Source organism: Chelonia mydas, chromosome 8 (assembly GCF_015237465.2).
Source record: "Chelonia mydas isolate rCheMyd1 chromosome 8, rCheMyd1.pri.v2, whole genome shotgun sequence".
NCBI lineage: Eukaryota > Metazoa > Chordata > Testudines > Cheloniidae > Chelonia > Chelonia mydas.
This window is the reverse complement of record NC_057854.1, coordinates 73,510,052-73,535,926: the sequence shown is the minus strand read 5'-3', so window position 1 is coordinate 73,535,926 and position 25,875 is coordinate 73,510,052. Positions and strand designations below refer to the sequence as shown.

At 47.1% G+C, this 25,875-nt stretch overlaps 1 protein-coding gene across 5 annotated transcripts; it reads right to left on the bottom strand.

Moving 5' to 3' along the window:
- Nucleotides 1-6,080: 6,080 nt before the first annotated feature.
- GFI1 (growth factor independent 1 transcriptional repressor) lies at nt 6,081-22,079 on the bottom strand. 5 transcript variants are annotated; one of them, XM_037907575.2, is made up of 8 exons: nt 21,658-21,765; nt 18,468-20,418; nt 18,119-18,360; nt 17,224-17,430; nt 11,150-11,565; nt 10,916-11,053; nt 8,898-9,063; nt 6,081-7,470 (listed from the first exon to the last, which is right to left on the bottom strand). In XM_037907575.2, exons 3-8 carry the CDS (start codon nt 18,231-18,233, stop codon nt 7,292-7,294), a joined length of 1,221 nt encoding a protein of 406 aa, XP_037763503.1. In that variant the 5' UTR covers nt 18,234-18,360; nt 18,468-20,418; nt 21,658-21,765; the 3' UTR covers nt 6,081-7,291. The 5 variants fall into 5 exon arrangements, with proteins under 5 accessions (XP_037763503.1, XP_043377023.1, XP_027677163.2 ...); XM_043521088.1 differs by having other exon boundaries at nt 20,155-20,418; XM_027821362.3 differs by lacking the exons at nt 18,468-20,418; nt 21,658-21,765 and adding an exon at nt 21,939-22,079.
- Nucleotides 22,080-25,875: the final 3,796 nt, after the last annotated feature.

Sequence of the window (25,875 nt, the reverse complement as noted above, 5' to 3'; positions counted from 1 at the left end):
CAGTCTAGACAGTATTTCATGTTCAAGCTCGCCATCTTCCATAGCCCTCCTATGAAGGTACGTGAACTGATCAGTCTGGTTTAGTTTCACTCCACTAATCTCTATGTCCAACTTCCCATTACCACATGACCTCCATCTTAGTCATGCTCATTTTCATCCTATGCCATTTTAGAGGGTCATATCACTGGTTTACGGTTTCTTTCTTATTGCTATACCGTCTGCATGTAGCAGCTTCTCGTCTTGTCCCATTGGGATCTTCCTGCTGACTTGGTCCATCAATATGACAAACAGCAGCAAACTTATGGCCAATCCCTAGTGCAGTCCAACTTACTCTTTAAAGAGATTTGTCATTCCAAAATATGTTTGGTTCACTGATTTAGGTGATCTATATAGGGCATTCCCCAGAGTTATTAAAATCTTAGACACTTAACTTGATTTTCTTAATATTCATTCTAATTTTTATATCATCCTTTCATCCAGTGCCTCTTTTTCCCCAAATTTCCCAAAACATATATCCATTAATTTAATTTTATTTCACTTGAAGAGGCAAAAGACAGAGAAGCAGTGATGAAAATGTAAAAAGTGGGGAATTCAACAGGTGAGGATTTAATTGGGTCAGAAGATAACAGGCCCGATCCTCAGCCAGTGAAAAATTAGTAAAAAGAAAAGGAGTACTTGTGGCACCTTAGAGACTAACCAATTTATTTGAGCATAATGTTTCGTGAGCTACAGCTCACTTCATCGATGCATACTGTGGAAAGTGTAGAAGATCTTATTATATACACACAAAGCATGAAAAAATACCTTCTCCCACCCCACTCTCCTGCTGGTAATAGCTTATCTAAAGTGATCACTCTCCTTACAATGTGTATGATAATCAAGTTGGGCCATTTCCATCACAAATCCAGGTTTTCTCACCCCCTTCCCCCCACAAACTCACTCTCCTGCTGGTAATAGCTTATCTAAAGTGACCACTCTCCTTACAATGTGTATGATAATCAAGGTGGGCCATTTCCAACACAAATCCAGGTTCTCTCACCCCCCCCCCCCGACACACAAAAGTTTGTGGCGGGGAGGGGTGAGAGAACCTGGATTTGTGTTGGAAATGGCCCACCTTGATTATCATACAGTGGCGGGGGGGGGGGTGAGAGAACCTGGATTTGTGTTGGAAATGGCCCACCTTGATTATCATACACATTGTAAGGAGAGTGGTCACTTTAGATAAGCTATTACCAGCAGGAGAGTGAGTTTGGGGGGGGGGGGTGAGAAAACCTGGATTTGTGTTGGAAATGGCCCAACTTGATTATCATACACATTGTAAGGAGAGTGATCACTTTAGATAAGCTATTACCAGCAGGAGAGTGGGGTGGGAGGAGGTATTTTTTCATGCTTTGTGTGTATATAATAAGATCTTCTACACTTTCCACAGTATGCATCCGATGAAGTGAGCTGTAGCTCACGAAAGCTTATGCTCAAATAAATTGGTTAGTCTCTAAGGTGCCACAAGCACTCCTTTTCTTTTTGCGAATACAGACTAACACGGCTGTTACTCTGAAACCTGAAAAATTAGTGTGGCCAAATCGGTATATTGATCATTGACTACAACAGTTCACACTAGCTGAGAATATGGTCCATACCATCTGCTTCTTTAACGCCTGAATTTGAGTGATTATTTCTGTCTCTTCACAGCCATGCATATGCTTTCTTAGAAAGCAGGCATTTCCATACCAGGGAGCCCAGCTGATTCATTTGCTCTCAAGTTAACTTGTCTATCTACTTTTTTCTTTTTAAGCTACTCAGATATTTCAGCTTTTTTTCCTATGATGTTGTCATCCCCTGTGTTTGCTTGCCAATTCAATCAGGATGTGTTTATGGACTTAATCGTTGTGAAAACATAAATAAAAATGAGAGAAAGAAAGAAAATGTAAAAAAAATAAACTATTGTATCATACTGTGATGTGTATTGTGTCAGAGAATTCCAATTTCAAGTCTAGTTGCTGGCAGTAAGGCACCTAAGCCAAGGAAGTATGCCAGATAGATAGCCCATCTAATTGTGTTTATGTTTCATCTATCCTATATACCATTTACTTGTCAGAAGCTGAGTGAGAATATTTACAGGGGGAGGGGAAGAGAGGGAGAATTCACAATATCCCAGATTACTTTCTAGCGACTTCCTTCATTTATCTGTATTATGGTATCGTCTTCATTACAAAACAATAGCTCAGGCAAAGCTGAGAATATAAGAGCAATCACATACAAAAAGTGTTTTGCTTTTACCATTCTGGAGAAACTGTTTATGAACATTAGGTTAATCTTTGTTAGGCCATGCAACGTGGCTCAAACAAGGTGTGGCAGGCAGTTTTTATGATCTATAAAGCTTTTTTCCAAACTTTTATATTCTTATTATTTACATTCAATATATGTTATATACAGCCAGCTGCTGTGAGAAAGACCCATCAGATGTACTGAGATTTATGGCCTGATTTTTAAAGGTATTTAGGCACCTACAGCTGCAGATAGGTGCCTAGTAGATTTTCAAAAGCATATGAATTTTTATGCACCTAAAATACCTTTAAAAATCTACCTCTTTCTCTTTAGATTCCTTATAATACAGTTACTGTAGACATGGGCTTGTCCCTTGAACTTGTTTGGGTTGTTCTACTGCTCACATTGACCCGAACTCTATATATAATGGGAATAACAACTATTTGCCTGGTGGACAATAAAAAGATAACAAAATTTGCCATTCTTGGTGCTCAAAAGCCAAATTTGTAAGGCACATAGGATTTGGCTCTTACTAGCGTCTGATCATGGATCAGGCCTTGATACTAAAAATCTGCCAGAATCTTACTCATGTGGTCTTACCCTAGGAAAGTACTTAAGCATGTGTGTAAATCCCATTGACTTCATAGCAATTTATGCACATGCTTAAGTGCATTCCAGAATCACAGCCTAAAGCAGACCCTCTCAGAGGGCTCTCTCCTGAGTTGTACTTCACTCTTAAGAGAGAAATCCAGATTAAGACCCAAAATAAAAAATAAAGGCCAGATCCATTTCTGATGTGACCGTATTAAAATCAATGGTGCTATGCCAGAAATGAATTTGGTCCATACAACCCAAAAGGCATTGTATTGTTGTTGTTGTTGAATTTATAGTTTATCTTAAATCTGGAAGAAACTAAAAAAGGCGGAGAGCATTAATATATCAACAAAGCAAGAAAGTACTAAGAGTACTCTGCTATTGTTACTCTAACCGAAGTGCAACTTTCAAACACATTACTACTCCAGGCCTGCAGGAGATTTGTCAGTACTTATTTAGGGAAAACCCCCCCTGGCTTAAATACAAGTTTTGCCTGAGTAAGGCCCAGACCCTGGAAGAGTTGACCTTACACTTACATGAGCTAAAATAAAATCTGAGTGTTATCTGCTCTTGGAAACGGGCTATATTAGAAAATGTAGGTGCTGCTTGCATAGTTTAACATCAAGCTACCCTAGACATCAGGGTGGAACCTAATAGAAGTTGCTTCATTTCCTCCTGCTGAATTAGTTGATCCTGCTACCTGATTTGGTTAAAGCAGTTTTACCCCAAGTAATTGGTGTGGTTAATGGACACACAACACAGTTTTTGGTGGCTAAGTAACAAGTCAGGTAACTTTCAGAAGTAAGTATTTTTATAATATCAAGAGGAGGTAGGTTTTTTTAACTCCGTTGTTCCATCCGTGTTTTTTAAAACAATCAAATACATTCACCTTGTTTTTAATGGCCTGAAGCCTGATAGCTCTGCACATTCGATAGGTAATTTAATCATCACTGGTGTAGATGAACACAGATGCAAATTAACTGCTGAAAGGCTTAGTCTTCCCTCAGACAGCTCTGCCTTTCCACTCTTATGCAGGCACTGAGCTTCACCAACTGGTTAGCCGGAGGTGTTATTAAAAATTTACAGAGAGAAACAAAGGTGTGCTCTGGTGTCTCCTACTACCTTTTCTACTGTTACGCTGGCAGACAAAAGGTATGGAACCTGCTTCATGAATAATGAATCACGTAATATGCATAATGCATTTTTAATGACATTAAGTAATAACGTTAAGACAGATATTTGCAGTCTTCAAATTTACACTGTACCAGTCTCAGTAATTTGTTCTGATTCTTTGCCAATTAGATTATTAAAGTTATTTTTGCCCATTCAGTTCAAATAGCTAGCCTTGAAATTGTCATTCTTTATGCACCTGAGCCTGCACTTCTTTGAAGTCAAGGGTAGACCTCCCCGGTAAAGGATCCAGCATTGTATGAACAGTAGAGGGAATTTGTCACTATTCTGAATCCTGGTGGCCTTGCTCAGTTTTAAGTTGGTCCTTTCACAAGTAAAACCCACCCTGGTTTTGATGGGCCGCATGCCTGATTAAAGACTGAATAAGGACTTCTAGATTTGGTCCATTGGTTACAGGAAATTTTAAGCAGAAACCTATTTTTCAATCAGTTCATTGTATTTCCCTTTGAAAAGCACCCAAATCCCTACACTTTTCAGGCCCTTGGGTTAGCCTGCCAGGATTGACCTTCTTCCTTCTCAGCCAGGCTAGGCTAGGCTAGCCTTCTGTCAACATTAGTCCCTGGCTAGACATTGTTCAGGTAGAGCCCCTGCAGCCCAGTTCAATGCTGCAACCTGGTACCTAAAACCTGTATTTGCCATCAACCAAATCAAGGAAAGTGCTGAAGGTTCAGACTGCCTGAAGCACTGGGAAGCTCTTAAGTGCTTGACTTTGGAGTCATCTTTCTGACGATGGTGAGTCTGCTCATGAGTGAAAAGAATCCTTCTGAAGAGTGAAAGCGGAGAGTATTTCTGCTGGAACTGAAATCTGAGGTCATCAGAAGAGTCCCCTCTGCGAATTCACTTCTCAATATTCCAGCCTCCATTCAATGTCTGCCTACTGGTTTTCCTGTAAAGCCAATTTAAAATATTTCCTTGTCACTTACATCCAGCCTACACCTCATTCCCCATAGCTTTGTCTCTGACTAGTGCTGCCTCCCGTGCTCCCGGCTATGCCTGGACTATATGCCTGGGTCCTGTATGCCTTGTGACCTCTTTCTCTCTTCCTTCAAATGCCTTCCCAAAACCCACTTTTCCCACTATTCCTCTAAAAATTACCTGCTCCCCTGTGCCAAGCTTACTGAGTATCCCTCCCTACATGAACTATTACCAAAATGTAGAATTACAGAATCTTATTGTGCATACCCCTCCCTATCTCCTTCGGGCCTGCTGTGACCCTGTTCCTTTATGTCATGTCTTGCTGTGCTTAATAAAGGCCCCGACCATGAAAGCACTCATACACGTAATTCGATGCATTTGAGTAGTCCCACTGATTGAGTTCAATGTGCCTACTTGTATGTAAATTTACTCACATATGTAAGGTTTCAGAGTAGCAGCCGTGTTAGTCTGTATCCACAAAAAGAAAAGGAGGACTTGTGGCACCTTAGAGACTAACAATTTAGTTGAGCATAAGCTTTCGTGAGCTACAGCTCACTTCATCAGATGCATTCACATATGTAAGTGCTTCAGGAGAGGGCCTTCAATTGACAGCTCTGTGAGAAAGGGCTCATGGGTAAAATTTTCAAACGTGAATCTGTAACTTATGTGCAGATTTTTAAAGTACTCAGGCATTGCTGCAGTCACAGTGGCAAGAACATTAGTCTCATTTGATTTCAATGGGAGTTGGGTGCCTAAATATCTTTTGAGGATATAGGTCTTAGTGCCTACGTCCCATTGACTTTCAATGAGACATATGCTCCTAAGCCCCTGTCTCTTAGGTTCCTAAATTATTAGGGTACTTTTGAAATCTGCCCCACATGTAAAGTGCCATGCCCGCCTATCGCAATATCTATGTATCACTTGATGATTACCTGTTCTGTTCATTCCCTCTGGGGCACCTGGCGTTGGCCACTGTCAGAGGACAGGATACTGGGCTAGATGGACCTTTGGTCTGACCCAGTATGGCCATTCTTATGTTCTTATAAAATGTTGCATAATAATAAAGAGTAAAATTTCCTAAATCTGTTGAACTTCTGTACTTCAATGAAAATAACTTCAGAGGCTCCTCAATGCTTTATTAATTTAAAACATTATTCCAATAAATATGTACCAATAAACATAAGACACTCCATAAAATCTAAATAAAGACATTTACAATCCTGCCAACAAAGTAAAAACAGCATATTTTTCCACTGAGGTACACACAGGGTCATTTAAGGCAAATTCAATCAATTACACGTTCATAATTATTCCTGCCCACCCCCGGCATGGTAGCATGTAAAAATAAAAATAAAAAATCCTAATACACAAACAAGTCTATCAATAACTTGTTAGCTACTTCCCAGTTATTTATAATCAAACCCAGAGTGCTGGTGCCGATGGTCATTCTGGGCAGAAAGCCTGTGTCTGCTATTTGGTCCTTTTCAGTCAGGGGCAATGTTATTCTCACGAGTTCCTAGTTATAAGGCATTACTCTGTGCTTTGGCTTTTCCTGTTGAGTCCTTCATAGGCTTCTCCTTCCCCAACTGATGTAGAGCAAAATACCAACCTTTTCAGACAAGCAACCCCTAACACACACACTCCTAACACACACACACACACACACACACAGGCCTTGTCTATACAGACAAACAGAGAGGGATGGAAGGACAGGAGACAAGGGCCTGACCCTCTTCTCATGCTAGTTTTACAGCAGTGTAAGTCCCCATTTACACCAGTGTAAGTGAGATCAGAACCAAGCCCAAGCTGATTCCTTGGTGCTAAAAGCAGCAAGATATCCAGTCCAGCTCCTCCACTACAAGCCCTCCTGACAGGGAATGATCAATAAAGCTAGTTAACAGTTAAACTCAACAAAAGCAAGCACTTTTCATAACATTACCTAACAGCTCAGTGTGTTTATCATGTAAACTCTGTTTCCCTGCAAGTTAATTTCAAAAATAAAAAGATGAAGGAATTCATCTTTGCCATGGGTGAAGGACTTTCCAGCTCACCGATATTTTCTAGCTTATCCACACTTGGAGCTTCAGGTTTCAGATGGAAACACTTATTTTCCAGTGTTGAGAGAGAGAAAGCCAGCCTTTCAGATCCACTTTCAGAGTCCTTCTGGCTGAACTTTCAAAGCTGTGTCCTGTCCTATCCTCCCTGTGATCCTTCCCCAAAAAGTAATGCCAGGGTCTGTGCTAAATGGCATGATTCAGGGCCATCAGGGAAGCAAGGGAGTCTCTTCACATAGTGTTGTAGGTGCTTTCTGTATCGCAGCCGGGTCTCATTTCAGACCATGTTGTGTCTCCCGATGTCTCCTTAAATCCACCTTCCTCTGGAAGCCTTTGCCACACAGATCACAGCCAAAGGGCTTGAAGCCGGTGTGCTTGCGACTATGGGTGATGAGGTTGGAGCTCTGGCTGAAGGCTTTCCCACACACCTGACACTTGTGGGGCTTCTCACCTACAAGGAGAAGGGGATAAAGAGGGCAGGCCCCATATTAGACAATCAGCATAGCATCCGAGCAGATCCAGGACAAACTAGCCATAGTCAATGTGCCCCATGCTTTGAAGTGATTACCATGCTGCAGTACTGTCATCTCTAAGTGACCATTGAGCGGGGTCACTCTCCCTGGGACAATACTATGGGTGAAACCCTACCCCATTTAAGTTAATTGCAAAACTCCCTTTGATTTCAGTGGGGACAGGACTTTAACCTACGTCTCATTTCAGTAATGTATGTTACCAGATTCTGGTCTCACTTATGCCAGTGTAACTCCAGAGTAAATCCATTAGCTGATTTAGAATCTGGCCAAAGATTTGGCCAATAAAGTCCAATTTAAAAAAACTGATTGTCTTTCTTCTTCTCTTCCCCCATCCCATTTTACTATTTAAATGGTTCAGCTGAACCAAATTTTTCAAATGTAGCCACTAAAGTTTAGGTGCTCAACTTAAGACAAATTCTAAGTCAGCCAATGGGTTTACTCTGAAGTTACACTGGTGTAAGTGAGACAACTTTATAATAATAATATTTAAGTTTGTTTTTCACAGCCACTTGTGACCTCTTTGAAAGTCAAATACTTTGACAAACAGCATTGAATTTATATACGTATAGTCAGATCATTATCATTTTCTATGATTTAAATCCATGATGCTAGCAGTTTGAAAGGGAAGCTTTATTTTTAAAGATCCCTGAGAAAACCTGCTGCCTTTTTCAACAACATTCTTTGAAAAATGGTTTCCTTGAGTATCTGCAGTGTATTAATTTCCATATTCATTATCACCGACAATGAAACTTGAGAACTATGCACCTCTCCTCCCATTATATGCCAGACTGCAACCATTTGATTGGAAAGTCCGGGTGGAAGCCCAATAGATAGATAATCTCTGAGTAAATATTTAGACTGAGAGTTGGACCCTGGGTCCTTGAGTTTAGTGTTTAATCTAGAGGAGGAGGCTTCTGCTGCTGCTATTGTAAAGTGGCAGGCTATGCAGATGGAGATGCAGCAGTCAGATTCACCTGTCATTTTCCAAGGGCCACAGCTCTAAATCAAGGCCATATGAATATATTGCTCTACAAATCATCTTACAGAGAAGCCCTTGTGAATAACCACAGGGAGGATCCTATTAAAGCAACACTGATTGGACAGTGAGGATTTCAGTTATTAAACAGAAGCTGTTCATGAAACCAAGCTCAAATTTCCCTTCTTTGCACTATTGCTCCACTTGGGTTTCCACAGTGTGAGCTACCCCGGTGGGGCAAGGGCCCGGCAGAGGGAGCTGCATGTACTGGTCTAGCTGAAGATGAATGGATTGGTGGGAGGGGAGAATCTCCTCTCCAGAATCTATTCTAATGGATAGGGGCTGAATGCCAGCTGCTGCAGGGCTGACCTGTGTGAATGAAAGTGTGTTTCTTCATGTCAGATTTCTGGTGGAACCGTTTCCCACAGTACTGACAGGGGTAGGGCCGGGTGTCCGAGTGGATGAGCAGGTGGGTGGACAGAGTGGAAGATCTCTTAAAGCTCTTGCCACAGATCTTACAATCAAAGCTGCGTTCCTGCAGAGAAAGGAAAGACACACACTCCGTTATGCCACTCCCGAGATCTTAGCCATGCAGTCAGCCTGCCAGTGCATTAACAAACACTCCCATCCCAGAAACCACATCCTCCTCCCCGATACCCACTAGGCCCAGTGGAGGCACTAACCTTGGCATTACTGCCTCACTTGGTAAAACACATCCCTGATTCACAGTCAGATAAATTCACCTTCCTCCCAATTCTATGCACCACTCGGACCTAGTGATTTAATGGAACGGCTCTTCCAGACGAAGGGACGGTGTGAGACTAGCTACTTTGGTGCCCCAGACTTTGCACTACCCGTGCACATTCGAGGGGGCTCCAATGGAGAAGTCATAAGCCTTTGCTGAGCAGCCTGATGGCCACAATACAGCCCAGTGGGGCATTTGGTTAATGACATTGCAAGGTACAGGACCCCACCTGACATCTTAACAGTGCTGAGGACTGTGGGAGAGTGAGGCATTGAGGGGAACTTTTGGATTGGGTTGAATTCTGTTGGGAAGTTATTGTTTGCTGCTAGTTTTATTTTTCATCAACATTCAGGTCAAAGGTGCCTATGGCTTTAAGATAAGAGCCTTTTTGGCTGTTAATATTTTTATAAATCAAAATACATATACTGGAACCACCACTACCTTTCCCTTCACTTATCTTCCTGTCAGACCCTTAGACAGCCCATCACGCTCTCCTCTCCTTGTTTCCCCTATGCTCCCTCTCTAGACACCCCATTGCAAAATCCTCTCTTCCTTCAATGCTTCTTCCCCTACCACATACTCGTCTCTTCTCCCAGCACTCATGCTCCTCCTCCAAGGCCATGTTATGCTTTTCAGACACGTCTGCTTTAAGTCTGTATTTGGCAGGCAGCATTTGCTTGTTGTGCTTGCCCCCAAATGCTTCCTCCTCAGGGTTTTAATACACTGCATTGGTCTTTTTTCCACTGTTTAACTGGCGATATTTCCCTTCCTCAGATGCCATGCACTTGCACCCTCATTCACTTGCAGATAAAACAACAAACAAGTCTCTCTGTAATTCTGTCCTCCTGAAGCTGACTTTGGGAGGGAAGATTTGCCAGGCCAAGTGAGTGGGTGAAGGGAAAATATTGTACAGTATCAGCAGGTGGAAAAAGTTACAAATCCTCCTACCAAAGTTAACAACCATATTCTTCTTGTGTGTGACTCAGATCACATTGAGATGGGTGAAGTCTGCTCTGTACACAAGACTGGGTATTCAGGTGCTCCCTACACACACACACACACAGAGTAACTAAAAAGGAGGGCAGATTCACTCCTTTCGGGGGCGAGCTGGCAGGGTGGAGACAATGAGTTTCTTTAATGGCTACAAAAGTCCACCATCCTGCTGCAAGGTCCTAACTTTGTGTCAGAGTAAGACACAAATCCATGACATGAACGGTTGTTTTATTTGTAAAGTACCATAGGTGTCCATAGCCCATTACAGACAAACACGGGGCCTGGGAAATGTGGACGAAGTTTGGTATGTATTATATTTTGTTAATTTCATTCTCAGTGTTTATAGTGTCTGGATCCAGGATGCCCACCTGTCACCATGTTCTCCTCATTCAAGTGCCCACCTGCCACTGTGCCCCCATCAACCCCAGCACTCTACTTCCTCTGAAAGCCACTATGCCTCTCTGACCCCCTCACCCTGGGTGCCTTCCTGCACCATGGCCCGCTCACCCTAAGTGCCCACCAGCTCCCTCCCCTCACCTCAAGTGTCCATCTACCACCATTCAGTTGCCTCTTTGGCTCTGTACCCATGGCCCAGGCTACCTGCTTTAGCACTTCATGCCCCCACCCATGTGCCCGCCCTGGCTCTTACTTGGGAGTGAACAGTCTTGTGCTGCTCCAGGCTGACCGCATGGCCGAAGGTCTTGCCACACATGTCACAGGCGAAGGGTCTGGTGCCGCTGTGCGAGCGGCGTACGTGCACCTCCAGGCCATGTGGGGTGGAGAAGACCTGAGGGGAGAGAGCACACAGGGGTCAGGCAGGCTAGAATGGGGAGGCAGGGGCTCAGGCAGGACCGGAGTGGGTCCGTAGGTGGTCGGTTCCTACCTTGCTGCACTTGATGCACTTGTAAGAGCCAGTGCTGATCAGCAGTGGGCGGCACAGAAGCTCTGACTCCACCTTGATCCCACCTGGGCCTTTCTCCTGCTGCAGCCCAGGCTGGGCCTCTGCATAGAGGCCTGGTGTTGCTGCTGATGGCCGCTCGAAGAGTCCCGGCCTAGGGGAGCTGAAGTCACCATAAAGTCTCAGGGCTGAGCCACAGTCTGCACCGAAGAGAGCAGACTCCGAGCCCTGCTCACAGAAGAGTCCCAGGGCTGAACTACGCTCCAGGGTTGGGCAGGGCCTGTAGTTCTGCACCAGATGCCTCAGCTCAGAGCTGCCCAGGGTGCTCCATGCGTATGGCTTGAAGGGCACTGAGAATGGGGGCGCCTCATCCAGGGAGGGGCAGACAGAACGCTCAGACGCTGTGGAAACACAAGGAGAGGGAGTGATTAGTGGGGTTCATAGCCACCACCCACTGGGCACAAAGCAGCACCTCAGAAGCCCAACATAGGGTCCAAAGCCAGAAACCTACCAGTGCTGCACACTCACTCACATGAGGGCTGCCTCTAACCTCTCACAAGGGGCGGGAGAGGGTTGTTACCCTGCATAGCACACTATAGGCTTAATGCACTCATTCCTACACTCTGCACACGCTGCCAAAGCCTGCTTTTCAAAAATGGCCACTCATTTGGGGTGTCTCAGTTTTTGGCTGGCCAACTTGGAACCTCTGGCTTGATTTACACAGGTGTTGCTCATCTGCATCTCCCATTGACTTTGACTGGAGTTTTGGGTACTCAGCACCAATGAAAAACATACCCAATATGTGTCTCAGACTGGGCACCTAAAATTAATGGCTACATTTGAAAATGTTGGCCTAAATGACTAGGCAGTAATGTAAAGCACACATAATAAATAAATAAATAAATAATGAGCCTAGCTCTTATATAACACTTTTCATATTCTCCTACATATACCATTATGGACATGCCAGTAGCAGCTCCCTAGTTAAAGGTGTGATGCATTTTGCACTTTTAGCAGAACAGAAATCCTTCTGTTTCCCAATTTAATGTCTGAATTAGTCTCCAGATTTGGCACCATAAGTCTTTAGAGGAGAGTTGAATTGTCTCTGTAATGTTCCTCACTTTTGCAGAGGAAACATTTTAAAATGGTCTCTTGCTGAAATGGAGATGTGTAATGCTCACATTCCTCTGGGTTCCTCTAGTGAAGCAAGCATGGGCCCCACAAACTCTGAACTTTGCAAACTCCAGCCCTGACAAATATGAAAACCGTGAGCATAAGCCACATTTAAAATTAACAGGTTTCAGAGTAACAGCCGTGTTAGTCTGTATTCGCAAAAAGAAAAGGAGGACTTGTGGCACCTTAGAGACTAACCAATTTATTTGAGCATGAGCTTTCGTGAGCTACAGCTCACTTCATCGGATGCATACTGTGGAAAAGAGAGTGATTGCCCTTCCTGATCATAACCTACATGAATTGCATCACGACAGACTGTTGGAGGCTCAGATCCATCATTTACTTCTGTTTTTACTAACAAAACTAAAACAAAAAAGTTCAAGATGCTCTGAGTTTTGTACTTTGCGAAAATTTCCAGCCATCTTTAACCTGAGCCAGCAGTTCTATTCATACCCCGGTGAGAGAGATGGGCAGCAGGGATATAGAAATGGGCTCTGGGAAAGAGCTTGAGCTCTGGAGGGCCATGAGGATTGAGCAGGGAGAGCTGGGTTTGGAGGACGTGGCTGGTCAAGTGGGACTTTTGAGGAAACGGGGGTTAACAAAGATGTGCCAGGAGCCTGGGAGAAATAGGCTTGTGGCATGTAGCTCAGACCCAGGACATGAGACATGGAGAAATGAAACCCAACTGTCTCGGCCCTGACACAGTGGACCTTGAAGGGCTCCCTGAGTACTAACTACTGCCTTGGCTCCCCATCACACCAGCCAGCAGCACAGGGGGAGTCAAGTGTCTCTGTACTGAGGCATCTGTGTATCAAGGGCTCTCCATAGCATAGCTACACAATGGACTAGGAAGAAGAGGCAACAGCAGGGAGTATTTAATTCACTCTTCACATGCTGATGCCTCCACATAAAGCCATTGGGCTTCATCACACCTCAGGCTGCCTGAACAACCCACCTCTCCTTCAGCCAAACACCTCTTCCAGCAAACTCCCACTTGTACAGCCACAGTTACTCCCCTGGCTCCTCACATTCCCAGTCAATTCCTGGCTTCCAGAGGCAGCCTGATGAGTGGAGATGGAGCACTGAATGACTTGGCTGCTTATTTCCCTGCTTTGTGCACTTTATGTTGGGGGGGATATGCAGTCTAGAAACCTCACATCAAAATAAGGAAGATTTTTGTGTGGGAATACCCACCCATATCACACACACTCACTCCTACGAAATGGGCCTGGAATGCTGACAGGACGGTGAACACGGTTTGTCCTGCTCTGCACTGACTGCAAAGCTGTGGTCAGCAGCATGTCAACTCTCTCCGTTCTTCACAACCAGTGTCACAGTGTTGTCAACTGCTGCAATTTGATCACCACTCTCAGAGTATTTGCTGGTTCCCTTAAAGCTCCAGCTTCCGGAAGGATGTGATTTCATCAGAATTTCAGCTTTCTTTTTGTTATTAAAGTAATTTTCAGGCACTCCTGGTTGGGGTAAAAAGCTTGAAAATATGACCCCCTCAATGCCCCAGCACTGAAAGGCAAATCAAAATACCCCCAGGGCCTTATTTTTAAAATCTCATGATTTTTAAGCCAGTCTCTTTATTGTGGGAGGGTGGGGGAGGGGCTGGCACGATTTTGAACCCTGGGAGTAGGCAATAGGGATGTGGTAACATTGGGTAGTGACGCCCAGTCCTGGAGAGTCCCACCCACAGAGATACATAGCGGAGAGCGCCCCCACACACCGCGCGCCCCCTCGCTAAGGGCTGGATGGAGTCACAGAGGCGCCGCCCGGAGGTGGGGCGGGGTGACACTGCTGCTCTGCCCCAGCACGCTTCCCAGCGCCAAGGGCAGTGCAAACTGCGCCCTCCCCCACGCCCAGCCAGGGCCTGGGCAGAACCAGGTCCCGCCTTCCCTCCATCCCCGCTCCCGTTTAGGCGCGCACAGGTGCTGCAATTTTGCCCGGGCTTTGCACAGTTCATGCAAGGGAGGGGAAGAGCCCATCCCCCATAAGGGCTAGTGGGACTTTAGCCCTAAATGACTGAACTAGTAAATGAATAGGCAGCACTGTACGTACACAAAGATACACACACACACACACACCCCTATCTCTCTGCCTTCCTAGAGTCTTATACCTGGGGAAAGGTATCATGCAAATACAATAGCCACTATATATTTACTAGTGTATATTAATATGATTTAAACTAATCGGTTATCGACTATGAATATGTATGGCCAGGTGTTATTACATACATAGATATAACGGAAGCTTATAGGTATTAATGTATTTATATACCGCAGTAATTTGCATAAATACGGTAGATTTATGGTATTGATACTATAAATAAATCTACTCTATGCAAATGCCTATGGCATAAATACAATATTCAGGTTTAATTGTACGCACTAATGAAATGGGAATACATATATTCGTTTTGCAGATCACACGGAATACGAACATGAATCATATTCTATTCCATTATAGGCACATACATCATGTATTCTATAGCTTTTGTGACTATATACACCCTCTCACTGCCTCTGCCCTGTATGCATTTAATTCAGAAAAGCTGTTTCTCTCTTTTCTTACTTGTCAAGCACAGCAATGATCTTTCCACAGAAGAATAAATCCCTCCGTGAAAAATCAAATATTGTATCAATACATTCCCGCGACCTAATTAGACCTTCATTCGTCTTACAAATGTCTGGGACGGAGAAGTTGGCGAGGGAATGGGCGGGGGGAGGACTGAGGAGAAAGAATTGGTGGGAGGAACTGCTTTCAGGCTTGCCAGACAGTTCGTACCTGTCTCTGTAGTAATGCCAATCTGGGTGGACCATTCAGTGTAACGATTTCAGCAGCATTATTAGGGGACACGCCTGTCGGGTGGGATCAGTGGATGCCAGGGACACCTGCAATCCCCACTGCACTCCTGGGATATGTTCGTGAAGAATTTAACGGGGACAGGTCCCTCCAGTATTGATGCCCCCATCGCCTAATCAGTTTCAGCTAGACAAGTTTGTCTCGTGCTGTTAAGACACTCACTCAGAACGCACCTTCCTCGACGCACTCACAGAAAACGAAGCGCTTTAGGCAAGTGAATTTTAGGAGGGGGAAAATAATCATGAAGAAAACCTAGGCGCAGATCTAGCAAAGACTGTCTCTTCAGTGATCTGTGTCCACGTTTACAGACACGAGAAGGGTGAGGTAATAGGTTTTACTGGACCATCTTTTGTTGGTGAAAGAGACAAGCTTTCGAGCGCACACAGAGCTCTTTTTCAGGTCTGTGTAAGCGGGACAGCTGGTCTCTGTCACCAGCAGAAGTGGGTTCAATAGAAGATTCTACCTCACCCACCTTGTGCCTCTCATATCTGGCCCTGGGACCAAAACGGCTACAACAATAAGTGTACACACTGCGGTAGGGGGGCGATCTACAGTTCCCTCTCCAGAAGCCATTCGTGTGGAGGGGGAGGGGGGGCAGTGTGCATTATATTGTTATTATTAATTATAACACAGAAAGCTAAGCAAACTAGATCAAATTGCATCCCCACATTTTGTCGTGTGTACAATTTTATTTGCGTGGAATCAAACCCTGGGGGCTTTTAAAATGTGGAGCTGCTACCCTATTAGATACAGACGTGGCTATGCAGAGACAGGGACAAAGTAGGAATGAAAACCAGGAAGAGGTTTTTGTTTGTCTGTGGGGGTTTGTTGATCTTGTAAAGCTGAGACCATTTTTTTCCTTCCCCGCGACAGAAATTGTTGCTTTTTGTGCCGAGTTTATGCACGCGCACACTTGGTCTTTTTTCAGCTTTAACGGAGGCAATAAAAAGCTTTGTTATTTTTGTTATAAAACGACACGATTGTATTTTTAAATGAGATAGTATTCAAGCCAAAGTCAGGTCTGCATCTTCTCCCACTGCTCCGGCCACATCAAAGGCACAACCCGGGACCTAGAGACAGAGCTGTAGCTATAAGTGTGAGCTTCCTGGATTTGGGGTGTTTAAATCTGACCGTCATTATTTTCATCTGTTTTTCAGGAATGCATTTTTAGAAAAGAAAAAAATCCTTTTTTAGACAAGAAACAAGAAATAACTTGAATGGAGGTTAGGAAAGTGTCTAACAGATAATGCGAACACACACACACACACTTATGTTTACTATAGGTGTATAAATAGCCTTGTATCTACATTTACTAGCTTTCATAGCACGTATCCCCTAGAGCAGCCCGATCTACCGTATAAGCAAACTCCTCAGAGACCTTCAATCATATTCTTCGCTACACTGTAGCAGCCTATTATATTTAGACACCAACAAAACCAACGTTATACTCCTGTGATTTGCATTCTTCAATATTTCAAGGCTCTTCAGTCAAATTATTCTTTTCTATTCTTTCGTGCCCATGCTCAATCCGAGCTCGATCCTGCTCTGTATGAAGCCAACAGGAATGTTGCACACCGTGAACTAAAAATACCTCTCTGGAAGCAGGTTTAAAACCGGAGTAACATGCACAGGGAAGCTCATTTCTAACCCAAAGCAATGTACAGGGGGTGTCGGGATTCGGTGTAACACACAGTGGAGGTTTTCTTCCTAATAGCTACACGAACTTTGGTAAAACAATCGACAGCTGCTGCGTTTGCATTCGTGCTGGTCAGCGCCGATCGGGAGTGGACCTGGCAGGGCGGTTTGTAGCCAGGAAGCCCCCTCATCCCAAAACAGCTAAGCACGCTCCAGCCCAGCCGATTTCCGTAGGCTGGGTCTGACCCCAACGGCTTGCTCCCCGAGAAGAGGCTGGAGAGGGAGACAGACCCTTCCCCTGGGCTGCCAGCCGCGGCCCGCTCCCCCTCCCCGTCAGAGGCCCCCGCCCGCAGGCGGTGCCGGGTCCCGGCTCCGGGCCCTACCTGGCGAGACGGACGGGGACGGGGGTCTCCAGAAGTCCTCGAACTCCGAGGCTCTGTCGCAGACGCTGCCCTCGCAGCTGGGAGCCGAGTCGGAAGCGCCGTCGATGGCCTCGCTCAGGTGGGATTCCGGGGAGGAGCGGCCCCGGGGGGGCTCCGGGTCCAGGAGGCCGGAGCTGCGCAGACCCGTCTCTCCCGGGATCTTATTGTCTGCGGGGGACAGAGGCGAGAAGGGCCCTTACCCCGGGGCAGGTGGGGAGAGCAGGACCCCTGAGACCGCCCCCCCCCTGCCTCCCTGCTAGGGCAGCGTCCCGCCGCGGGCAGCCCGGCAGCCTCGCCCGGGGCCCCAGCAGCGCCCCTGCCCCAGCAGCCGGGCAGCGTCTCCCCCGTCCCCGCCGCTTCCCCAGCTCAGCCCGGGCCCGCTGCTTTCCGGGGGCTGGGCTCGGGCCGGCTGCCCGGGGGTCCCCATTCAAACACTAGCCGAGGGCAGGGGGGTCCTCGGGACAGCAGGGGGCTGGACCGCAGCTCTGGCTGCCGCTTGCCAGGCGCTGAACTCCCCCAGTACTGGGCGGGCACCTGGCAAGGGGCAGGCACGGGGCAGAGACCTGGTCGCTGGGATCCCCTGGCCCTTGGGCCGCATCGCCTCCCCCCGCATCCCCCAGTGCCCCATTGCTACACGCACCAGTCCCCCCACCACACACACGCAATCCACGCCGGGGCCGCGTGCCTTTGCCCCGCGAGCTCCCCCGAGCCCCCAGCCGGCCCTCCCAGGGCTCTGTGGTTGCCCCCCTTGGCGCAGGTCAGGCTCCGATCCCCCACCTCCATCGGTACCGCTCCCAGGCGTGCCCTGAGCTGCGCCCGTGGCGCCGCCGCCCCCGATTGCCGGTGCCCGCCCTACCTGCACAGATCTGAGCCAGCACGTTCTCCAGGCGCAGGCTGCAGTCCTCGCCCGGAGAGCGGGGCTGGTGGTAGCTGTGCGCCTTCTTGCTCTTCACCAGGAAAGACCTCGGCATGGTGAGGCTGCTCCTGCTCCTGCGAGGCGCCTGTCACTCTCCGCCACTGTGTCCGCGCCCCGGACACCCCAAATCACTAGCAGCTGCCACCCGTGAATCGCCTTAAATCCCCAGCCTTGGATGTGCTCTGCAGAGAGGTTTGACAAGCCATTGGTTAGGGATCTCCTGGGGGACTGGGACTCGGGACAGGGCGGGGAGGGGCGAGGGGACGGGGCAGGGGAGGAGCATGCGTACAGGACGGCCGGGCTCCGTTCACCAGGTGGCATTCAGACAGGTGGCTTCAAAACGACGCAGCATCTCCAGGCGCATCAGCCACAAACGGGGCTATCGGCTGGGGGAGGAACGCGGGGGGGGCGGGGTCCGTTTCTTAGGTGTCCCAGCCAGCTGGGCAATCAGGCCCGCAGCGCTGCGAAGGAGGGACACTGCTCGTTCACCCTGTAGTTACTCAAACGCGGGCGTTACGCAGTCCCCCCTCCTATCTTTCATCAGGAGGGTGAGCTGGTGCGAGAGGTGCTGCTTGCAGCTTGTTGAGCAACAGGCATCCAGCAGACGGGGAGAAATAACACGCGAGTCGCCTTTTCCACCGTCCTCACCTTGGAGAGCTCACACAGGAGCCGTCTACCCAGGCAGTGCAAACGAGGCGGGTCATGCCGTGTGCCAATTTACCGAGCTTGAATTGAGCAAATTCGTCACTCACACAATCCCACCAAGAGACCGAGAGGCCACGTGCTCTCATTCCCCCCCTGAAACTGCTAATAACAAATAGCTGGAGAAACTGATTTCTAATCAAACTCCCGTGTCTTGCTCTGTTCTGCTGAGCTTCAGTACAAGGGGAGTCCTGGAAAGTTTATTCAAGCACATCAGGAAAGAAATGCCAGCTACGCGCCTGCTGTCTGCTGCTGCTGGAAAGTAAGGGGAGCAGCAGCCTTCAACCTGCCGTCTGATCTCTGGGTAATTTAGTGAGATCACCAGTGTTCATTTACCCCTCCCCCTCCTCGGTTAACAATCCCTGCCAGACACTTGATTCTGTGTGGACAGTCTCTTCATAGTTGCATTAGATCAAGGAGCTTAAAACCAGGAGCGAAGCTTAGCCTCCTTGGGGACAACAACACCACACTTCCTAAAACGATGTAACCATTGCATGTACTCCGGACAAGTCTGAAGGACGCTGTATTTCTGCCCCAGAGACTGTCCGCTAAAGGGTTTTCGGCCACATCAATGGAAATGGGATTAATTTGCTTTGGGGAGGAGGGGGAGGGAGTATAATTAAATCAACAAACTAAATCCAGAATCTGAGAGTTATCCATTTTGGAGCGTCAGGGTATAGTCCGGTCCTATGTCAAATATTCGCTGTTGAATAAACTTAAAAAAATACGAAATTGTAAAAACATTTTAACGGTAACATGAAAACCCGAGATCTCTCCACACACTTGGATCGAAAAGAGAAGCGGGGGAGAAAATCTGTTGACAGGTTTCCTTTGGGGTCTCCGTAATCGGGGGTTAAGGAACAGACGGGTGTGCTATTCAGATCAGCTCCGTCACAGACAGCCTCTGAGCTGGGCTGCCACAACACCCCTACTCGGCACTTTGCAAGAGAGAAATACCCCATGTCTGAGCTCTAAGGCGGGTTTGTTCTCCACCAACGCCGGCTCGCCAGCCGTGGGGTCAGGAGCCAGCCTGCGCTTTCTATGAGGAAAGAAAGGAAGATCCTGGATCTTGTCATTGAATTTTAGCTGGGTTTGTTTTTCCTCTAATGGCTTCAGTTTGTTATGAACAGCTAAAAGAGATCCCGTCTGATTTCATTTACCCTGGTAGGGCCGGGCCCAGAGGGGAACCAACAATTGCTGCATAGACATTTTTTCAGCGGGCAGCTCTGTACTTTACAATACCAGCAATCAATCGATTGCTTTTCATTGCTCACCGCGCTGTTTTAATATTTATTCCGCCTCGTTCATTCTTTTGCCATCGAAAAGATGGAAACAAACACCGTAAATGTTATTCGGTGGGATCATTGTTAATCCCCTGTACATTAAAATAGAGGTTCTCTTTACAGGATCGCCCGAAAAGCAGTTGTTCTCTTCGCTACAGTATTTTCAGATCGTTCTGTTTGCTAGAAACTGGTGGGAGAGTTTCTCATCTGTTCCACCTGTTCCTTAATTCATCCTTGACAAGGAGGCACGGTTAACTGTGAAAGGAAGGGGGTAAAAATCAAAGTGGCTTGATAAATTTGTTGACATCTTTATCGTGAGCCACAGGAGTCTGCCCTCTATTGATTCACTAACACCGCAGCACAGGGGCCTCAAAAATATTTCAAACACTTCAAAAATCTCAACTTCTGTTTTTTTCCCTCCAAAAGCTCGAGCACGTCTGTGCGAGGAGTAGCACCCCCCAGCACCGCTCCTTGCGTGCGCTCCAACACGTGTGCGAGCGCGGGGCTGTCCACACTGCCCGGCTTATCTTTCCACGCGCTACTTCCACACACCGTTGGAAAGGAAAGTTACTTCCTTGCCTTATTCCAGTTTGTTAGAGTAACTCGCTGCTTTCTCTGAACAAGACAAATCGGTTTCCTTATCTCAGTTCTGGCTGCTGCTTAAATCTGCGCTCCCTGCTGAAAACCAAGGCCAAATTTTCTGAGATCGCTGATAATCCCAGCCAGTAAATGTGGGAACATGATTTCCCAAACCCACCTGGCATTATCCGACCCACCCGTAAGCTTTGGCAGGAACTCGGGGAGCGTTTAAAGAAGAGCAGAGCTGTTCTCGTCCCTCCGGGCCCGGGAATCAAAGCGAGACCCACATTGCCCAGTGATGCCGGCGCTCAGGCTTTTCGGACACAGGGATGTGAGATTCCGCCCCTGTCCCGGGGTCAGTCAGTGATGCCCCGAGGGCGCAGGCCTGGCTTTCCAGCAGCCTGCTACATTTCGGCCTCGGTTTTATCTCTGGGCGATTAATGGTTATTATTCGCCACGTGCTTTCGTTTCATTGTCTCTCCCGGCTCCCCGTCGCCGGGCTGTTATTAGCTGTTCTCCTCACTGCATAAAGAGAGGGAGGGAGGCAGCGAGCTGCTCCACCCGCACAGCGGGGCACTCTCAGCCCTTCGCAGGAGGGCCGGGCAAAGCCAATTTCGCTTCCCTGCCGTGGCCGGGGCGCTCCCCCTACACGCACTGCGCTCCAGACGGCTGCTGGAGAGGACCCCAGGCGGATCTGCCCTCGCTCTGCCCCGGGGAGACGTGTGTCTAACTTCCCCTCCCCTTCGGGGCTTGGGGCAGGGCCGTCTCCCAGGGGAGATGCTCGCACAGGGGCTGAGCAAAGAGCAGCGCTGGTAGGTTTGTCCTTCGCTCTCCGTGAGACCCGCGGGCCAAGGGGGACAGGCCATCTCCCCCAGCCGGACAGGGAAGCAAGGCAAGAAAAGGAAAGCAGCTTACCATTTGGAAGCGTGGCTGCAGACACCTTTGTGCCGCACCGGCTGCTAGTTTAGGTGACTTTAAATTTAGCCTCCCTTAAGGAGAGCTGGTGTTTGAGTTTGCCCCCCCCCTTTTTTTCTCAACTCCTTCAGAGCTCAGCCCCCAAAACCACAAATTCCACTTCCTGAGCGTTAGGAGCTTCTGCAACAAAAAATGCTTTTAAAAGCCTATCAAATGAACGCCGGGTTTTTTCTCTCTCTCTTTCTCTCTCTCTCTCTTTTCCTTAAACGAAAAGGTCTTACCGTATTCAGCCTGGCAGGGTTCGCCGGGGTGACATCCAAGTGTCATCCTGCAATAGGGCGTTTCATTTCACTCGGGGTTCTGCTCTAGAAATTACACACAGCGAGCTGAACTATTCTTGGATCCTCTTCAACTTCCGCAATGAGAACAGGTCACAGATTCAAAACACAGATTGACTCAAAAAAAGGGGGGGCGGGGGTTGGGGACTGTGCTCGGAGGAGATGACACAAACCTTTCAGGGACATTCAAACCACTCCACTCAGCCCCCCCCCCCTCCAGTCCTAGGAGGCCTGAACAACCCCCACGGGGCAGTCTAGACGGGGATTGTATTGTGGATGGGGTTTAAGGCAGAGCATTGTACAAAGGAGACCTTCCCTAGCCTAGAATTAACTTGTTGTGGAAACTCTTTTGGGATAAATACACCCAGCAGCGCTGAAAATACCATGACACCCAAACCTAGAGGTTTGCTCATTTCCCTTTGGATTTAGGTAATGGTTAAATATGGAAGAGGTAGGCGAGATTCTCTCTCCCGCTCCTTTGCACTGAGGTTATTGTAGCTACAGAGTGATTCAAACACCGCAGGCAAGAAACACACAGTCGGGAAACGACTGCCTTAGAGCAGCCTTCCTTACCTAATTTCCGGTGGTCAGTTTGCTAAATTAGAAAGGATCTGTGAGAAAGCCGCTTGCTGCACGCAGCGTGCAGACCTGAAGTCACCAGAGCTAGTGGGGAAGGGGCGGAGGGAGAGAACAGCTCGGCGAGTGCACCGTTATTATCCAATTTAGCAGCTCTTTACTCACCTCGTGCATGAAAAAACGTCCTTTAAAATAAGACAGGGGCTCAAACCACTGGCTGCCCCGCTCCCGAAAGCGTGCGGGAGCTCGGATCTGCGCTTTTGGTTCCTCTCATTATAAAAGAGACGGGACAACTGGTTGACACCATTCTCATTCTGAGCTAGTCTTGAATTCTGACACACCCCAGCGCCCTAAATCCGGGATTCGAAGATCCCGGGAGCTGGTCTGGCCCTCCTGAGGCACACTGTCTCTTTTGAGATACACACTAGGCAGAGTAAATGCACACCCTGGAGGGGAACGGCTGGGTTGCTGCGGGTGGAGAGCTCAGATCTCCAGCCTGCACAGAGATTTGAGGGCACCCCGGTCCCTGACTGCTGCTGCTCAGGGGAGAAGGTTCTCGCTGAAACAGTCAAGACTGTGCAAACGTTGGCCGCATTACAGAGCGGACACTAGTGTTTTGAAGAACTGCTTCAGAAACAGCTGGAGAAATGGGAGAGCTGCCGAAGATGGAGGAAGACAGGAGCTCTCATGAGCTTCCATAGGGCCTGATCTAAAAACCCAAGGAAGTCAATAGTCCTATGACCTTCAGTGAATCATAGACCATCAGGGTTGGAAGGGACCTCAGGATGTCATGTAGTCCAACCCCCTGCTCAAAGCAGGACCAATCCCCAACTAAATCATCCCAGCCAGGGCTTTGTCAAGCCTGACCTTGAAAACCTCTAAGGAAGGAGATTCCACCACCTCCCTAGGTAACCCATTCCAGGGCTTCACCACCCTCCTAGTGAAAAAGTTTTTCCTAACATCCAACCTAAACCTCCTTCTCACAATACTCTGGGGCCCCACCTGCTGGGACCTGGCCTCTCATCCCCCCTTCTCACACCCAGAAGCATGGGGATGCACTGCCCTGTGCACTTAAACCAGTTGTTAAACAGGTTCTTTTCTACACTCATGAATGATCTGTGTAGGTGACAAGGTGTGTAGTGAGGTTGAGTTCATGGTTGTGATGTGCTTGGAGAGCCCGGGATGAAAGCTCAACTACAGTGTGTGCAAAGTGTTATCATTAACAATCTCCAAAGAGCTAAAGACAAAAATATCAAACAAATGAAGATGCCCATCCTTTTCAATGATGCTGAGGTTGTGACATAATGGAAATTCAAGCTTAAGGCCAACGCATTGTCCTTAACCCTTTCACTGCTGCTGGAAAGTTCCAGGGTGCTAAGAACAGCTGTTTTCTATAGTGCATTCATGTACTGATATGTTATCAGGGCTTCTTTTCTCTTGCTCAGCCTTTGTAGATTAAATTACAATGAAGACCATGCACAGTGCCAATTTTATAAGTAAGTGTTGAAACCAATCAAGAGGAAATAACCAAGCCAGTGTGATTTTTAGTAATTATAAAACACAGGGTCAGGAGACCATAATTCCAAGAATGTGCTGCGGACTCATCATTTCTGACTTTCACCAGGACACTTAGGCCCAGATTTTTAAAGGTATTTAGGCATTGCTGCACTCAGCATTGCAATACCTAACTGATTCAGAAGCCTAAGGCTACATCTACACTTGGAGCTACCGGGGTGTTTCCCAGCTCACTTGAGATAGCTCTCATCAAATTAGTGCACTAAAACCAGTAGTGTAGCCACAGTAGCGCAGACAGCAACAAATGGCAGCCACGCTGAGGACTTCCTTACAGGCTCCAGGCATGACGAGCCCTTGCCACCTGGGCCACCACAGCAATGCTACTATTTTTAGTGTGCCAGCCCACTAAGAGCTAGTGCTGGTAAGTCTACTGTAGCTGAGAATTACACACCCAGCTCCAACTGCGGACATACACTATCATTTTCAGAAATAATGTAGGCCCTTAGGAGCCTAAATCCCATTGACTGTTAATGAGAATTTGGCTCTTAAGATGCCTAAATCTCTTTTGAGAATGGGAATTAGTTCTGCTCAATCAGTTAGGCATTGCATTGAGCGCAGCACTGCCTAAGTACCTTTAAAAAGCTGGACCTTAACTTTGGCGCCTCTGTTTTCCTATCTGTACAATAATTCCCTTTGTAAAGAGCTTTGAGATCCTTGGAGCAAAAGGTGCTCTACAGGTGGAAGTGTTGTTATTATTGTACTACTACTATTGCACAGCATTGAACTGGGTACCAAAAAGTCTGTGTCCATGTTTATAAACCAATAGTTAAAAGCCATACAAGACCACAGCATGGCCTGGGCTCCTGCACAGTTTACTTGTAAAGGTGGAAAAGCTATTCTAGCCTTCAAGAATGTGCACGTACTTCAATACTTTTGAAAAGCCAAGGGGAAAATGGCTGCATTTATAACACCATCCAGGTGTGACAGCATTATGGATTCAAAACCCTTCATTCGTTGCATGCCCAGCAATTGCATTTTCTGAAACACTCTGGTGTTATCCCCGAATGGGTAGGAGGCCATCTGACAAAAGTGGCCAGGTATGCTCACTATTAGTCAAATGAATATTTGACCAGGTGTATAAATAGACCTCTGACTCTGTCCTGTATGAGATGGACGTTTCTTACTATACTATACACATACACAGCAAGTTGCCTTATTAGTGCTGTCTTCCCAATCTAGTAGAAGGAATCGCATGTGAAAATAGATTTAATAAATTACCTTTATCCAGAAAAAAATGCACTGTCACTGTCTGATTGTATTGTTGATTTGCTTCCAATTGTTGCTCAGGATTTAAATTGGATTACAATAGCTCAAGATATTTTAGGCCCCATTCCCGCTGCCTTGCATCTTGTGCAGCTGTTTACACCTGTGCAAGATGAGTGTGAGATGCTACCATTCTGATCTGTTAATGTTTTGCACCCACTTTGCACAGGTATGAGTATACAATGGGCAGAACCTCCACAGGGTCTTGTTGGCAGTGTGGGGATTTTAGCCTGAGGCCCCCCCCTCCCGAGGCTGACAGAATTATGATGTGTTTCTGGGAAAACACATTGCAGAAAGACCAGAGATACCTTGGATTTAGAAATAATAATAATAATAGCATTGACTTCCTGAACAGTGGCCCCATTGGAAGGTGAAGCCTGCAGCTTCACGCCTACTGTGGATCCTATAGGGTTGATGATGATGAATTGCATTAACAGTGCTACTGTAGTGCAACACTGAGAAGCTG